Below are 18652 nucleotides of genomic sequence, written 5' to 3' on the forward strand. Positions count from 1 at the left end.
ACTTTAACCGCTTACCTTGTACCCAGGGCTGGTGCCCCTGTTCGGAGAAAACAGCACCAGCCGGGGTACCTGTAGCAGAGAGCTTCCTTTTCCTAAAATGCCAGCGGTCGGCGCATGCGCAGTAGAGTGAAAAGCCAACTTTTCTGTTAAAGTTCGGCTTTTCACTCTACTGCGCATGCGCGCGCACACCGAACCAGGAAGGAGGAAGCGATCGCAGCTACCCCGGCCTGGTGCTGTTCTCTCCGAACAGGGGCACCAGCCCGTGATAAAAGGTAAGGCGATTTAAGTCACTTGGGGGTGCCTAACATTTTGGCAACCCCAAGTGACTTTGCCTTTCTTTCTCCTTTAAAACTGTTGTTGAATGGGCTATGTATCATTGTGTTTATGCACCTTTTTTACATAAGCCAAACTGAATGAGCTCACAGGAGCCCTTGACAACCTGACCGGCCAACCTCCCCCCCCACCATTAACGTAGAAGAGTAAACAGGCGTGCGCTTACACAGAGGGAGGTAAAAGAGGGGACATGGGGGCAGTGGGGGAACAAGGCCCAGACTAGGGACGAAAGCAGTGCGTGTCTAGTGCACCCACTGCTGCACCCTAGGCACGTCTCTTCTGCATACCTCTAGTTCTGGCCCTGTGAGCTCATGTCCTTTTTAGTTAAGATATATTTGTTTACATTGCTTGTACAAACATGCAAGGCTGATGCATCCTATCTAGGCAGTGCCCTTTGTGACAGTAATTTACTAGCTATGTATTCACATTCATTGCCAAGGCAATCCTTAAAGTGACCAGAGTAATGGGAGAGATAACATTAAAGGGGTCAAGCCATACTTCTCTCTTAATTACATATACATTTAACAGCAAGCTTAATCATTCTGTATTTTATAAAATAATATTTAGGTGCACGACGTGTGGTTTAAATGATATATTGACGAACATTTTCTCAGCACTTACTTTATATAAATATATAATAATTATATTGATTGTCCAAACATACTTAAGTCATTGCATTAAAGAGTGCTGAGGAAATATATATATCTTAGCACAGTGCTGTTCAACTGGCGGATGCAACCTGCGCCCCCCCCACCTGTTGAGATTAAGTGGCCCCTCCTCAGATTCAGGCTGTAAACCCCTGTTTTCACACCTTGATGCCACTATATTATACACACCTTTTAGTCCCTGCATTGTTCAAGCCGTGTATTGTTCAACTCAGGCTTAGACAGTAAAAGCCCATACTATTCATCTGTTCACACCTTAGACAGATTGTAGGAGCAGTGCCAGCATTTAGTCACTGTATGTACTGCTCTATGCTACCTGTTTGTGCCATATTCTTGCCTTCCCTATGCTGCCTGTGTGTGCCATATTCTTGCCTACCTGTGGATGCCATACACTGCCTGTGTGTACTATACACTGGCTTGCCTTCCCTTCCTGTGTGTGCCATACTCTGCCTGCCCTACCCTACCTGTGTGTGCCATACTCTGCCTGCCCTACCCTACCTGTGTGTGCCATATTTTGCCTGCTCTATGCTGCATGTGGGAGGTAAAGCTGGCAGGGATTTGTTCTGGGAGTGTGTGTCTTAATATGACATAATAAACTTCTTTCACATATGAATAAAGGGTGATATTCCTGCAGCAGGCACCAACCATTTGGGTTTTTGCTGCACTACCACAATTAGTGTGGGTATGGTCATAAAAGCTCTAGTGATAACATGGGTGTGGTTTGAAGTGGTTGAGGTTTAAAAAAGAGGAGTGGTCAAAACTGACTTCCATTATCGGCCCTCCACTATATAGGCCAGAAAAATTCCGGCCCTTGGTACCACAGAAGTTGGACAGTGCAATACAGTATAAGACTCGAGCTGGAATGACTGAAAGTGATTACAGTCGTAATTTATTTATGCACTGAACTATAAAGGAGATGACACTTCCTAATGGAAGTTCTGCCTTTTTCACACTGTAATAAGTTTGTAGAAAAAGAATAAACAGCCATTCTCCTGCCTCTAGTTTAGGGCTAATTGATTGCAGATATCAAAATGTCTCATGCCAGGACTCCCAAGTGGCAGCAGGGGGCTTATTATTGGTTAGAGAGGAAGTTGTGTTAGATGAAGGAAAAAAGCCTGTTAATGGGGCCAACAGGTCTTAGATGTTTCACACCAAGCAGGATATGTGAATGTCACTACTACAGGTTATGCATATTTCATTAATCCAGTAAGAGGTAAAAATGTAATGCATTATATATTATTGTCACAGACTTGAATAATGCACTGCATTTTTAGTCCTCCAATTTTTTTGTCCTCATGGTTATGCAGAATTCTAATGGTAAAAAAAAGTTAAGTAAATGTCATTCTAAAAAAAAATGTAATTTGTTTCTATTAAATTTATCACTTCCTGTCCTACAGATTACGCAGTTGAGGAGCGCCCTTCCCAGATGTCTGTGATGCAGCAGCTAGAGGATGGAGGACCAGATCCTTTAGTTTTTGTTCTAAATGCAAATCTTTTGGCCATGGTTAAGATTGTGAACTGTAAGTTGACATGCAGACTTAAAGTTGTTTTGGAATATCACTTATTAATTTCAGTAATGTTCCATGTTAATTTTTAACCAGGACAGTGTAGAACACAAAAGAGAAATCAGGTCATTGGCAGGGAAGATTCTTTCAACTGTCATACAGCTTTATTTAGCTTAACTGTAAAATACATTTCTTATATGCAGGCCTAAACTTTGATTATGACTTTCTTTCTAATTAATGCAATATGGAATGAGTGCATTAAATTGGACCTAATATTTATGCCCAGTTAATGGCACTAGGGAAGGATAACATACAAACAAAGGTGCTAAAACCGCACCAAGACCATGACTGCTGTACATGCCCAGTTTGTAAGACTATGAGGAAGCTTCCTGCTGATTGACTCAGATGACACATTCCTAAGGGGGGGAGGGAGTTCTTAGCATTCTTGAGGGAGGTGGGAGCAGGAGAGGGGAGAGAGGATAGAGCTGCCTGTCTCTGGCACAGGAAAACAAAGAGACAAAAAATCCCGTTTATTTTGACAGAGAAGTCAGTGCAGCGTTTCTGTGAGTGCTTATGGCTGTATTTACATAGACCTTTCTGATAAAGCTTACTTAGTTTTTAACTTTCCTTCTCCTTTAACGGTCGTCTGCTGTAGCCCATTGACATTTGGAATCTCTTTTTAGCTAGCCCACATCACTCTTGCATATCATAGATATTAATATTGGTGTGTCTTACAATGTTACTGTTTCCATGGTATTATTATATTATATCTGTAAATATATTATATCTGTTGGATGTGTAAAATTATTTTTGTTTTTTGCAGATGTTAACAGGAAATGCTGGTGCTTTACTACAAAGGGAATGCATGCAGTGGGCCAGGCTGAGATTGTAATCCTATTGCAGTGCCTGCCTGATGAGAAGTGCCTGCCGAAGGACCTGTTTAGCCATTTTGTCGAACTGTACCGGGAGGCGCTTGCGGGTATGGAAACCAGAATTCTAAAGTAGCTGACTATTTTGCAGTTGGTGGGAAGAAGGCTGTAGTGAAGTAATATTAAAGTTGTTAGTGTATTGAACATAGATTAAAAAAGGCCAGTAATGCTATTTAACTGTTGGAATTTTGTATTTCACATTTTGATGTATAAATGCAATGGAGATACTTTTTTTTTTAGTTTAGTTATGCCTTCTTTAATAGCCCAGAATTAAAAGGTTTAGGTTCTAGGGATGCACCGAATCCAGGATTCAGTTCTTTATTCGGCCAGGGTTCGGATTCGGCCGAACCACATCCGAATGCATATAATATATATAATGCATATAATTAGCACATGCTAATTAGGATTTGGAAGGGTTAATGTCGCCACATAAACACTAAAGAGTACACGCACTGCAACGTTTAACCCTTACAAATCCTAATTAGCATATGCTAGTTAGGATTCGGTTCGGTATTCGGCCGAACCCAAAAAACTGGATTTGATGCACCCCTATTAAGAACATCTTAAGGGTAGCCAAATGCTGGCATTTACAGGTTGTACAGACATATACAGTTGTACATCTATAGGCGTTGCAAAACACTATTCTTGCGTTTGTTAGGGATAATAGCCAAAGCAATTTGATATGACAAGAAGGGAGGAGGACACAGACAGCAAGGTGCATTACCAATTATCAATTGCTATCTAAGTTTAACACTTGCTATGGTTTTTAAGGCGTAACTAAGCTACACTGTTTACATAGCAAATAATTCACTCTACCATTTAAAATTTTATTAATGAACCAACAAATGTTTTTTTTTACAATATCAGTGTGTAGGCCGCCATCTCAGTGCATCATGTCTGAGTCTGGGCTTTCAGAAGGAGCGAGTGCTACACATTGGTATTGCTTTCAAGTAACCTATTGTTTTCTCCTGCTCCCATGTAACTTGAGGAGTCCCAAGAGGGACTTGGATTTTTTTTTTTTTTTTTTTTACTATTGAGTGCTATTCTGATATCTACCACTTTTAGCAATACAGCTGTCAGGTAGCTGCTATCTTGCTACCTTCCCATTGTTCTGCTTATCGGCTGCTGGGGGAGAAAGGGCGGGGTTGATATCACACCAAGTTGCAGCTCAGCAGTAAAGTGTGACTGCAGTTTATCAGAGCATATGATTGTGGCACCCTGTGAATTGAAGAACATAGCTAGCCCATGTAAAATTTCAAAATGAAACAGGTTTTCCCATTAAAGTATTTCTTTAAGCACAGTTTGCTCTGCACCTCTTTTCTGTCAGCTTCATGTTACTATAAATACAGTGTCACACATTTGTACAAGGAAGTTTTGGAACTCAGTAGGATAGTTTATACAAATGGAGGGCAGAATATTAGAATAATCAGACATCTGTTTTAGGCCTTAGCTCCATGTATTGTTTGAAAATTGACTTTTGGGTTTTTAACAAATACATTTTGTCATTGTAATTCATAGGTAATGTTGTGGGGAATCTGGGCCATTCCTTCCTGAGCCAGAGTTTCCTGGGTAGTAAGGAACATGGTGGATTTCTTTATGTAACGCCGACCTACCAGTCTCTCCAGGACCTGGTTCTTCCTGCAGAGCCGTACTTGTTTGGAATCCTTATTCAAAAGTGGGAGACTCCATGGGCCAAAGTGTTCCCCATACGGCTTATGCTGCGTTTAGGTGCAGAATACAGATGTAAGTAGAATTGTGGATTATTAGTGAAAACAATATATATATATATATATATATATATATATATATATATATATATATATATATATATATATATATATATATATATATATATATATATATATATATATATATATATATATACACATAACTCTACAAAATCTGGTCCATGCTAGGTAATTGTCTATATTTTTAATGCTCATTATGCATCCAGCTTGAATGTTACCTACAGTTGGGTTTCTGATATTGAATGTAGGTAGTATTAAAAGGTAGTGAATATAAAAGAAAAGAAAATGGGTTTATTTTCTTTTTTTTATATTCACTACGTTTTAATACTACCTAAATTCAATATCAGAAACCCAATTGTATCAGAAAAACAAGCTTCTTTTATCAGATATAAAGTCTATTGTCACTATATTTAGACTGTGTACAACAGTAATACTTTTACATATTATTACCGAGGATATTAAAATATGGACGCATGTTAATATCTAAAAAAATAAATACAGAAAGAAAAATTTCAATTGTACCTTGTATTTTTAAGGGCAAAGACACACAAGGCAATAAGTTGCCGCAACTTTTTAAAAAAACAAAATCGGCAATTTGGTCGGCGTTTTAAAGTCGCGTAGACTAATCGCCCTGTGTGTCTTTGCGCTGAAATTTTTCAACTTTGATAGATTTATGTGTCTACTTTAAAATTGTATATTTTTATGTTCTAATTAGTTATTTTAATTTTCAGTATTGATATTCCCTCACTGTCCTCTTTCTTGGCATAACAGCAAGAGAGTTATCCACAGCTTTATAAACCCAAGCAACAATGCCCCAGACCAAATGTTTGGGGCTAGGCTTCATAGGGCTGTGGATCACCTTTCTTCTGGTTGTAAGGATGTCTTGGAGAGTTTACAAATATCTTGATCATTACTTTTTATCTGTAGCTGGTGAAAGAGGCTAAAGTAACATACAGTGTCTGGATAAGCAACACCTATTTCATTGCTTTCACAGTTTTCCTTTTACCTTATAGTGTACCCGTGCCCACTCTTCAGTGTTCGATTCAGAAAACCTCTATTTGGGGAAACTGGACACACCATCATTAATGTTCTAGCTGTGAGTTTAATCCCTTGTAAATAATGGGTGTGAATAATATTCATAGCTTAAAGTTAAATGCATCTAATGTAAGTCCTGATCATATTTTGCTGTAAAGCAAATTATTGACAGGCCAACAGAATTTGTTCAGGAAGTGGCCTGTGGCTGACAGATTGACCCACAATACCTGAGTTACAGATTAAGATCAGATTAGCATTATTATTATATAAAATGGCGCAGCCAGTGGAAGCTGTGATGTGAAAGATACTGGCTTTACTAGGCACTTGTTATCATCAGAAGGAGACTAGAAGCAATTACAATCTTTTTTTTTTTTATATATAAGTAAACTTTATTGATTATAAATTCTTCTAAAACAATACAGTGTTACCAAGAACTGGTATAGCTTGAGGATATAGTGGTAAAAGTCACATTGAATATACAGTCAGCACCACAGTCACAGAAACACATTTTAATTGAGTGAACAATATTTGGGAAGTTCAGTGTGGATTTCAGACCTAATTCCCAAAAGGGACTTAATTCTCAAACTTACTCCTACTCTTATATGTAAGATTCAACAAGGGAATACCTTTAACTGTCACATCCATGAGTCAAAGATGGGAGGACTGGGACCCTTACGAATCCATTTCAGTATTATATGTTTCTTTGTATAGTATAGGAGTCTTAGTCTTTCATATTTAGCTGAGGATATGTCACCCAGGAGAGCAAATGTGGGGAAGGCGTAGTTCATTGGATAAGGTGCCTATAATATAATCCCAAAAATACTGCAATTGCAGGACATGACCATGGCTTCAGTGCCACATGTAGGGTAATAATCATTAGGTCTTTAATTGGGGTTGTATATTGGTGGTATCAGGCAAGTATGTTATCTGTCACTTCATCATGTTATGGGATTGGGATGTTGAAAATGGCATGGGTAGCTCAGCCATAAGTTTAAGGTATAGTTTAAAGGAGAAGGAAAGGCTAATAAAGTGTTAATCTCACGCTGCATGCATACCTTCAGTTCTCTCAATAGTGCCCTTAAGTCTCCTGTTCAGATGATCAGAAGCCTCATAGGAAAAAAAACGCTGAGCTCTATAAACAAAATTCCCATAATGCCACGCTCCTGCACCAAGACCCCTGTACATGCTCAGTTTGTAAGACTATGAGGAAGCTTCCTGTTGAATGGCTCAGATCACACATTCCTAAGGGACAGGGAGGGAGTTCTTAGCATTCTTATGGGAGTGCGGAGCAGGAGAGGGGAAAGACGAGAGAGCTGCTCCGACTCAGGAATTAGGAACAGCATGTTAACAAAAAGGAGACAAGAAATCATGTGTTTCTTTTGATAGAGGACTGCAGGGTTTCTGTGAGTGCTTATGGCTGTATTTACATAGACCTTTCTGATAAAGCTTTCTTAGTTTTTACCTTTTTCTTTTCCTTTAAGGTTAGTTTTGTGGCACATTCATTGTGGAGGGTGTGTTTAAGGTTTGTGTTGGTCAGGGCTGGCAAGAGTGTTCTAAACTGGGACCAGAACATTTGGAAGTACAGAATTGGGTAGGACTGGTATTTGCTGTAGGACATTGTGGGGAAAAAAGTTGGAGTCCTGGTGAGGTGTTCAAGGTATTTGATATTTTGGGTAGGCCAGTATATAAAGTCTTCTAAAGTGCAAAAATGGGGAAGGTTTGAATTGTTCCAAAGGGGAAGTTTGGAGGATTGGAGAAGAGGCTTTTTCTTAATAAATTTCAGAACTGAGGTTAAGGCTACATAGGGTATTCATTGGAAATGGGGTATATGGATTGTAGGGTTCTGGGTAGAACCACTAATATAGGTAATATACCTGTGAAACTAAAGCAATTACATTTTAATCTAAAAATTAAAAATTAAAAAATGAAATCACTGTTTTTCTGTATATTTTCTGATTTTTATAAAATACTTTGATGGGTTCAATATAAGAACCATTTAAACATTAGCTCACGTACAGATGCTGCCAAGTTCCTTTACCATGTTGTTGCGTTATGTTAATATGGAAGGGGGGGGCGGCATTTTCTGTGGCACATGTCTGTGGTATTTTTTATTGTGTTTTGCTGGCTTTAACACTCAAAAAATGGTGTCTGGACATGGTAAGGCATTGGAATGTCAGCCATTGGTATGTCAGCTATTTGCTATTCTACCATTTTGCTTCCTGCTCTCCTTTTCCATCGCTGTAATTTTGGCGGGGGCCTTCTGTTTTATATTTATTAGTTCTTCTGACCATTTCTTTTCTGATTTTTAGGATTTCAGAAACTATCAGTATACTCTGCCAGTGGTGCAGGGCTTGGTGGTGGATATGGAGGTCAGAAAAACCAGCATCAAAATCCCCAGCAACAGATACAATGAGGTACAGATCCCTAAGCCTGCAACAAGACCTTTAAGTGAAGACCTTATAATGCATTTATTTTGTATTGTGTTAATCTCAGCTGTGCATTTCTTTGTCTAAGCAATGCATGCATGCTTATTCATTTAGTAATGCGCACATCTATGAAAGTTGCTTTCAGTAGGCATGGTTTAGTGGGGTTCTAAGCAATAGCATAACTACAGAGGAAGCAGGTCTGCTTCCTCTATAGTTAAGAAAGTTAAGAAGTGAAAGAAACTGCGTGGGGGAGGGCTTGGCTGTCAGAGGGCAGGGAGTGGGCATATAGGGAGCTGGGTAAGAGTGGCTGTGTGGTGACTTGTTACACCGCTGGTTCAGTTTTTGCCCAGGTAAAGTTTGTTTCTCCCTGCTTGTCTGCATCAGTTTCCTCTGAGTACTCTGCTCAGCTACAACATTCCAAAATTATACAGGCTGGTTAATTGGCTCCTGATAAAAATTTACCCTAATATACCAGTATGTAAATGTGAAATTAGATTGTAAGCCCCATCAGGAAAGAAACTCATGTGACAGATAACAACCTCTGCAAACAACTGCATAAGCAAATAAGTACTATATAAATTGAGTAATAAATATCTACTTAGGGTGTGCATTTGAAAAAATCCTTACATTACAAATGATGTATTGTTTGAGATGCACAGACACTTGCTTTTTAATGAGGTACCTAATGTCTCCTATCTAATGTCCCAATAATATACTTTGGATTACAACAATAGCCCAGAACTCTTTGATACATATTGGAAAAGGCGCAGAGTCACGCCATATTGCACATATATATCTACAATGGCAATCTGAGCCTATAGCCCTAAAACAAAGTGGGTTTTTTTTTTTTTAACCTGTACCTGAAGTTAACAGTAACTGAGAAGTATGTGTTACAGAATCCAGTGATATTCGTTTCTGTATGCTTAGTTATTTGCACTAGACAGAAACTGTTTTTATGATGATATGTGAGGGCACTTATGTCATTGTTACCCACAGATGATGAAAGCGATGAACAAATCCAATGAGCATGTGCTTGCCATAGGTGCATGCTTCAATCAGATGGCTGACTCTCACCTTGTGTGTGTGCAGAATGATGATGGCAATTACCAGACCCAGGCCATTAGTATCCACAAACAGCCACGTAAAGGTGAGAAGGATGTAACATACTCACCTGGCATTGCCAGGAAAGTTATTAACTTACATATTTTATTTGTTTGGATTCTGTCGCAATATAATTTTTACACAGAATACAAGTTTGAGGAACTCAATATAATGGGATGATTCCTCCTTAATGTTGTCCGTCTATGTTAACACCCTCTAAAAGCAACACATTAACCATTGAGTCTTCTTTTGTAATTTTAGTGACTGGGGCCAGCTTTTTTGTCTTCAGTGGGGCTCTAAAGTCTTCTTCCGGCTACCTGGCCAAATCCAGCATTGTAGAAGGTAAAATATAAAAACCTAAGCTTTGTCACATTTACCAAGGTCTGGAAAATTCTTACTGTGTGGCATTATACATTAGATAGTTGTATTAGCTAAGCTGAAATTATGGATGCACCAAGATTTAGCCAGTATGCATCACTGTTTGCATAATTAAGGATATGGTAAAATCCTTAGTGCTTTGGTCAAACCCTTAAAGTCATATGAATTTAAAGTTCTGGCTGAACTGTTGGCTGTTCACAGATGATGCTTATTTTTTCAGATTCAAAAATTCAAGTTAGGGTCCCTATTTGGTTTGTTTTTCAGACAAATGTTTTGTGGAGGATTTGGCCAAATCCAAAAAATTAGGGATTTGGTGCATTCCTGTTGAGACTTGATTTAAAGGTTTATTGGCAGAAGAGTTTAAATTTTTACATTAATAATACTTTATTACAAACATGGATATTCAAAAAATATCCATGTTTTAAAAATGTGAATGTATCTTCCACCACATGATGCAAGCCCTTCTGTGTCCCAGATGGGGTAATGGTTCAGATCACCGCAGAGAGCATGGATGCCCTCAGACAGTCCCTTAGGGAGATGAAGGACTTCACCATTACATGTGGAAAAGCTGATGCAGAGGAGACACAGGAGCATGTCTATGTCCAGTGGGTGGAGGATGACAAGAATTTCAACAAAGGGTAAGAAATCTTTGAACCCCATCAATGACTCACTTGGTTTCCCACTGATCTCAGAGGGTGTCCACTCGGCATTTGCACAATCCTTTTAGGAAAAGGGTTTATCAGAGAATGCATTGATTGTATCCCCCAAACATTGTAGGTCTCTATAAAAATACATTGCATAAACAAGCTCATATGTAAAACCCTGCTTCATCTAAATAAACCAGTTTTAGAAAATTATACTTTTTTAGTAGTATGTGCTATTGGGTAATCCTAAATAGATTAAGGGCCACCTCCTAGGATCATAGGATTCACAGCGCACACAAACAAGCCAAGGCACACATACATGCTAGGCCACATCAGCCAGTTAATGAACAGAGTTCTTCCATTTGCTTCCACACTTCTTCCTGTTACATTTAGAGCTGCATTATTTCTTTGTCATGTGATCACTGAGGGAGAACAAAGCCCATTACTAAATGGCGGATCAAGGGAAAGGATGTAAAAGGGCAATATTTACTGATAAATATATTCCAGTTTGGCGAGATTCTTTAATAGTTTATATTATGTTAAGTGACCTATGTATTGGTTAAGTATTCCTTTAAGTATTGTATAGTTTTCCTTTAAGGTGGCCATACACAGGGTTTCATATAGGCCTGCTAACCGATACCTGGCTCGAAATTGGCCAGCTGTTGATCATGCAGAGTTAAAATTTATTGGGAATTAAATCCTGTTGGGGTGAGGAGTGCATCAGCTTGTTGATGAGGTCCTTGCCTAATGGCCTGCACCTCTGTCAATGTAATCCGATCGTTTTGCTCGAGGGTCAGTGATTGCATCAAGCAGATATTGCCCACCTCAAGGTGAGAATATAAGGGACCTTGCCAAACAAGAGGATCTTTCAGTGTATGGCCAGCTTAAGGTGCCTTTAAGTTGGGTGCCAAAAGTGTACTGCATACCCATGATGGTATGTCCAATTAATAATAGGCAGACTTGTGCTTGCATCTCTTGAATGAAATGCTCCTTTTATACAGGTACAAATTCTGGAGTGCCATGTCTGGCACTGAAATAGAAATAGCTTAAAGTATTTCTAGCTTGTTTGTTAGTAGATGCATTATTTAACATTTATCCACTTTGAACCTCATCGTAATAAGTAGCAATAAGCAGTATATATCACTGGAATATCCTACAATTTAGAATCTCTAAATACAGCATGAATTTTATGAGTATTGCCAGAAGAGGAATGGCTAGTAGTTTTATGGCTACAGTATACTGCCCTAGGAGAGTCTTTACTCTGATGTGTTTTGTTGAAGGGAGGCTTCTTCATATTCATTCCACTTTAATTATATTGCAATAAAGTGTTTGTATTTAAACAGAATAAGTCAACTGAATCAAACTCTAACCCTTTTTTCACCTGTGTCCTTTATTCTGGTGCAGCGTTTTTAGTCCGATTGATGGCAAATCAATGGAGTCTGTGACCAGTGTCAAGATTTTTCATGGCTCAGAATACAAAGCTAGTGGTAAAATCATTCGCTGGACAGAGGTATGCAGTGAAAATGGATGATGCTAAAGGAAATGCATATATATGCTCAATTTGGAGTGTTCAGGAAACTGCAGTTTGACAGCAATTGACAGCAATTTGGTACTCTCCTTTAAACCTCCTGGATCAGGCATTCCAAACCCTGGTTGGCTAGGTTGGAAAAGTTGTTTATGACAGGAGATACAGTGGAGGAAATAATTATTTGACCCCTCACTGATTTTGTAAGTTTGTCCAATGACAAAGAAATGAAAAGTCTCAGAACAGTATCATTTTACTGGTAGGTTTATTTTAACAGTGGCAGATAGCACATCAAAAGGAAAATCGAAAAAATAACTTTAAATAAAAGATAGCAACTGATTTGCATTTCATTGAGTGAAATAAGTTTTTGAACCCCTACCAACCATTAAGAGTTCTGGCTCCCACAGAGTGGTTAGACACTTCTACTCAATTAGTCAACCTCATTAAGGACACCTGTCTTAACTAGTCACCTGTATAAAAGACACCTGTCCACAGAATCAATCAATCAAGCAGACTCCAAACTCTCCAACATGGGAAAGACCAAAGAGCTGTCCAAGGATGTCAGAGACAAAATTGTAGACCTGCACAAGGCTGGAATGGGCTACAAAACCATTAGCAAGAAGCTGGGAGAGAAGGTGACAACTGTTGGTGCGATTGTTCGAAAATGGAAGGAGCACAAAATGACCATCAATCGACCTCGCTCTGGGGCTCCACGCAAGATCTCACCTCGTGGGGTGTCAATGATTCTGAGAAAGGTGAAAAAGCATCCTAGAACTACACGGGAGGAGTTAGTTAATGACCTCAAATTAGCAGGGACCACAGTCACCAAGAAAACCATTGGAAACACATTACACCGCAATGGATTAAAATCCTGCAGGGCTCGCAAGGTCCCCCTGCTCAAGAAGGCACATGTGCAGGCCCGTCTGAAGTTTGCCAATGAACACCTGAATGATACTGTGAGTGACTGGGAGAAGGTGCTGTGGTCTGATGAGACCAAAATAGCTCTTTGGCATTAACTCAACTCGCTGTGTTTGGAGGAAGAAAAATGCTGCCTATGACCCCCAAAACACCGTCCCCACCGTCAAGCATGGGGGTGGAAACATTTTGCTTTGGGGGTGTTTTTCTGCTAAGGGCACAGGACAACTTATTCGCATTAACGGGAAAATGGACGGAGCCATGTATCGTGAAATCCTGAACGACAACCTCCTTCCCTCTGCCAGGAAACTGAAAATGGGTCGTGGATGGGTGTTCCAGCACGACAATGACCCAAAACATACAGCAAAGGCAACAAAGGAGTGGCTCAAGAAGAAGCACATTAAGGTCATGGAGTGGCCTAGTCAGTCTCCGGACCTTAATCCAATAGAAAACCTATGGAGGGAGCTCAAGCTCAGAGTTGCACAGAGACAGCCTCGAAACCTTAGGGATTTAGAGATGATCTGCAAAGAGGAGTGGACCAACATTCCTCCTAAAATGTGCGCAAACTTGGTCATCAATTACAAGAAACGTTTGACCTCTGTGCTTGCAAACAAGGGTTTTTCCACTAAGTATTAAGTCTTTTTTTGTTAGAGGGTTCAAAAACTTATTTCACTCAATGAAATGCCAATCAGTTGCTATCTTTTATTTAAAGTTATTTTTTCGATTTTCCTTTTGATGTGCTATCTGCCACTGTTAAAATAAACCTACCAGTAAAATGATACTGTTCTGAGACTTTTCATTTCTTTGTCATTGGACAAACTTACAAAATCAGTGAGGGGTCAAATAATTATTTCCTCCACTGTATATCACTTTACCATTTAAAATGTTATTCTTCAACCAACAAATGTATTTTTTTATAGTTATAATATTGGTGTGTAGGCAGCCATCACAATTACACACATTAGTACTGCTTTCAGACACACTATTGTTTCTCCTACTCCCATGAAACTGGAGGAGTCCCAAGCCAGACTTGGATTTCTTACTATTGAGTGCTATTCTGATATCTACTGGGAGCTGCTATCTTGCTACCTTCCCATTGTTCTGCTGATTGGCTGCTCGGGGGGAAAGGGATCGGGGTTATAACTTGCAGTGCACCAGTAAAATATGACTGAAGTTTATCAGGGCACAGACCACATGGTTGTGGCAAGATGATAGTATTCCTTTAACATGGCTACTATCTTTCTGGTCCTGTGTGGATCTAAAGGAAGAGGGATCACTGACTTTTCTCAATTTATGATTTGCTGATAAGCTATGCATGCCAGACATGCGGCATCAGAAAATGAAGGTTTAAGGTTACACAGGTCAAATGCAATTAGGGATGCACCGTATCCCGGATTCGGTTCGGGATTTGGGTGGAATACAGGGTTTTTTTGAAGGATTTGGCTTCGGCTGAAATCGGGGTCCTAATTAGCTTAAAATAGCATATGCGAATAAGAATTTGGAAAGGGTTAAACGGTTGGGGAAAAAATTGTTTGCCGCGTGTGAACCCCTTCCGATCCTAATCAGCATATGTTAATTAGGATTCGGTTCGGGATTCGGCCGAGAATCCTTCAGGGTGGGATTGGGGGTTTGGCCGAACCCAAAAAAGGGGGTTGGGTGCATTCCTAACTGCAATCCTATAGAATTGCCAGACATTCTCTTAAAAGACATCCTGTCAGGATGGTAATGCTCTGGCCAGTAAGGTTGAAGTTGTGTAAATTGCCCTGCCTAATCTGTGCATGCATGGACAACTTGAGACCTCCTTTATCTTTTTAGACTAATGTTATCCATGTGCTTCATGTGTGTACCCAAATTAGGATCATGGCACATGGAGAGATTTATCATCTGTGGGAAATCTGCCCCACCTGCGACTTAGAAATCTCTTTAAAATACCTTAGCACTGGTGTCAGTGAAAATCTCTGGCGGTAAAACATATGAATCATATAACTGCCGGAAATCGTCTTCTGCATTTTCCAATGATTGTTTGATTAAAATATTTTTACCTCCAGCAACTTACACAGGCACAAACGCTAAAGTATTTTCAGGAGAATTGTCATTCAGGTAGCAAATCTCCTCATTTGCCATTGCCCTTAAAAGGACCTTGAAAGGACACAATATTTGCAGGCTGCCAGTATCCCCGTGCAATATACTATATATTTATAAAAACCTATGATGTTAGAACAAAAATCATGTACAGGAATAGGACCCATTATCCAGAATGCTCGGGACCAAGGGTATTCCGGATAAGGGGTCTTTCCGTAATTTGGATCTCAATACCTTAAGCCTACTAAAAAATCAATAAAACATTAATTAAACCCAATAGGATTGTTTTGCATCCAATAAGGATTATTTATATCTTAGTTGGGATCATTTCCAAGGTACCGTTTTATTTCTACATAGAAAAAGGAAATCAGTTTTACAATTCTGAATTATTTGATTATAATGGAGTCTATGGGAGACGGGCTTTCCGTAATTCGGAGATTTCTGGATAACGGGTTTCCGGATAAGGGGTCCGATACCTGTATTACCATTTAATGATTGTTGAAGGCTGCTAAATACAGTAAAGGGACAATATACATCTATACACACAATATTTAACATGCTTGTGCTAATAAAATATTGTGCCTATTATTTTGATTGAACAAAAAAATCCATCTTTTCTTTTTATGTGTAAAGCACAAATCTTTGTTTTGTTTTATAATGTACGTTTTAATACTTACATCTGTTGGCTCATTATAACCAAAAGTGTACAAATCTGTTTTCATTATGTAGGTCTTCTTTCTGGACAATGAGGAGCAACAGAGCGGCCTGAGTGACCCTGCTGACCACAGCCGATTGACTGAAAATGTGGCTAAAGCATTCTGCTTAGCACTTTGCCCACACCTTAAGCTACTGAAGGAAGATGGAATGACCAGGTTGGGGCTAAGGGTCTCACTGGACTCAGACCAGGTAGGAGTGTGAATATGGGTCAGTTAATAAATATCAGTATTATATATATTTGCAATATACTTCACATTGTAACTACTAGATCCATATTTAGGTCCAGTGCTACCTTAGGCACCAGACTTAAGCCCTACCCCCTTTTCTTGGCAATTTGTTTTTGGGTGCATGTATCAATTACAGTAGATAGGTAGGAGCACTTTTTTTACTTACCATATTGTCTGCCATTCTAAGCATTGGCCTTTGGGATCCTATGTAGTAAATACAGTCCAGGTAGCCATATTGTCATGCTTAAAACCCACAGTAGATATTGCTAATCATAGTTTCAAAGGCACATTAAACAGAGCACTGGTTTGGACATGCTGCTGGCTGGGCACACATGCAGTAAATAGCCATGTGCAGAATACTATAGAGCTTTAAATAAATCCACTTTTAAGATTCACTTTGTTTATTTTGCAGGTTGGATACCAAGCAGGAAGCAATGGGCAACCCCTGCCTGCCCGATACACCAATGATTTGGACGGTGCCTTGGTACCAGTGATACACGGGGGCACGTGCCAGTTAAGTGAAGGGCCTGTCAGTATGGAGCTGATCTTTTATATCCTTGAGAACATCTCCTAGGAAAGACATATGTGTCTCCTCACAAACTGTCTGCCATCGCCCAAACCATTTGCACTTTAACCGCAAAAGATTCATTTTTCTTTTCTTTTGCTAACACTAGTATTAGGTCAGGGTGTGAGAGGTGGACACCTGAACTCTTAAACCTTCTATGCATTTTCAGCAGTAAGGAACAAGCTGCAGCTGGGAATTTCCTGTTATTAACCCCATGCGTGGCGTTAGAAGTGTTCAGTGGCACTGACTATCTAGCTGTACAACCTTCTCTGGCTCCCTTAGGGACTGTGGTGCCAAGGGGAGAGACATTCAAGTTTAAAATGAAAACTCTAAATACAATCAGGAATCTCACTCTGACCTCATTTTAATCATCACTGCGACTTTTTATTCCTGCTCGTTTTATTATTTTCATCTGACTCAAGTTTACATTGTCAAGACCAGCCTAAGCCTTCAACCCTTTCTCATTTAAATTACCTGCGCATGGCAAGGAGACCTTTGTTACACAGCCTGAAATATACCAATCACTACCCAACCCACAAGCATGAATCCAACGTTTTCCTGACTGGTTGGCTCTGCTGTGTAAGGGTCAGCAATATTATTTTTCTACAGCTCACAAAACTTTGTCTATGTCTGTCTTTCTCATGGGGAATTTGCATCACCCACTGGGTAGCCCCTGGAGAGAAGGATTTTACCTGTGTCATTGGAAAGTATGTAATATACAGTCTTAGTGTATGGTGTTGCTATGTAACACCTGGTTGACAGTGCAATGCAAAGGCACTGATTCTATGGAAGGCTATTGCGCTTATAAAAATAGTCTGTGAGATCATACACTGTACCATATGTTTCTGCTGGAAACCTTTCTGTCACCCTGTTATCTGCTTGTTAAGAAATGCCAGCTCTTCATAACACTATCGATCAACCTAATTACTTACAGGAGACATACGGCTATATAAGAGACAGATTTCATGCCAGCCAGAATCAGCCTATAATATGCCCTCATTTATAGAATGCAGTATTTTAGCTTTTTTTTTGCAACTCTTAATTTAAGGTTTTCTGTAGCCTTTTTTTAAACTATATTTAATAACTAATTTATTTTTATAGGGAGTCAGCTGCCTCTTCTGATAAGCTAATGCATTGCCTTTTATTCTAAAGATTTATTTATGTTCCCATTTGGTGCAGGATTTAAGTGGAAGCTAATAATACGTGTACAAGGGGGTTATGTATCATTGCTCCAGAGGTAAGGCAACTCATACCTGCAAGTATCATTTATTGGACCAATACAATGTAATTTAGGATCACACTGACAGTATATGTAGCAAATAGTTAGCTCTGTGTTTTGTATAGAAATATTATGTGGACAAAAAGGTGTCAGTTATTCAGTACTGCTGGGTACCGTCGCAGCAATGATAGGAAATCTATTCTATTCCCTGAATAGTGCGACCCAGCAGCAGCTTCCTCAAGTGGGTCACAGCCCATTCTTCTGTACTGCTAGAATTAGTAAATGCTTCAGCCATGGGTTACAAGCTGTGATATTAAAGTTTATTGGTTTATTGGAATAAAATAACATATTCAGTAGTTATTAAAAAGAACTATGTATTGTTGGTGGAAAATTTAAAGGTTAAAGCCAAGTTCTGTATGCATTTCTTTTTTTTTTTTTAAAGTCAATATCCCAAGTAATACTCATAGATCATAGTAACAAAAGAATATCCCTGTTGCAAAAAAAACAATTTTATAAAATTAAGTTTCTTGTAAATACCGTATATACTCGAGTATAAGCCGATCCGAATATAAGCCGAGGTACCTAATTTTACCTAAGAAAACTGGAAAAACTTATTGACTCGAGTATAAGCCTAGGGT

The 18652-nt window shown here is 39.2% G+C and overlaps 1 protein-coding gene across 1 annotated transcript in view; it reads left to right on the forward strand.

The window, feature by feature from the left end:
• zfyve9 (zinc finger FYVE-type containing 9) overlaps positions 1–18423 on the forward strand; it is a 46713-nt gene extending 28290 nt beyond the window's left edge. Inside the window, exons 8-18 of the mRNA XM_004914004.4 lie at positions 2396–2518; positions 3327–3482; positions 4951–5175; positions 6194–6276; positions 8525–8629; positions 9638–9788; positions 10004–10084; positions 10596–10758; positions 12169–12274; positions 16016–16192; positions 16643–18423. Of these exons, the coding sequence (XP_004914061.2) occupies positions 2396–2518; positions 3327–3482; positions 4951–5175; positions 6194–6276; positions 8525–8629; positions 9638–9788; positions 10004–10084; positions 10596–10758; positions 12169–12274; positions 16016–16192; positions 16643–16804 (1532 nt within the window). The 3' untranslated portion in view covers positions 16805–18423. The remainder of the gene's footprint in view (positions 1–2395; positions 2519–3326; positions 3483–4950; positions 5176–6193; positions 6277–8524; positions 8630–9637; positions 9789–10003; positions 10085–10595; positions 10759–12168; positions 12275–16015; positions 16193–16642) is intronic.
• Positions 18424–18652: the final 229 nt, after the last annotated feature.

This window comes from Xenopus tropicalis, chromosome 4 (assembly GCF_000004195.4).
Source record: "Xenopus tropicalis strain Nigerian chromosome 4, UCB_Xtro_10.0, whole genome shotgun sequence".
Classification (NCBI taxonomy): Eukaryota; Metazoa; Chordata; class Amphibia; order Anura; family Pipidae; genus Xenopus; species Xenopus tropicalis.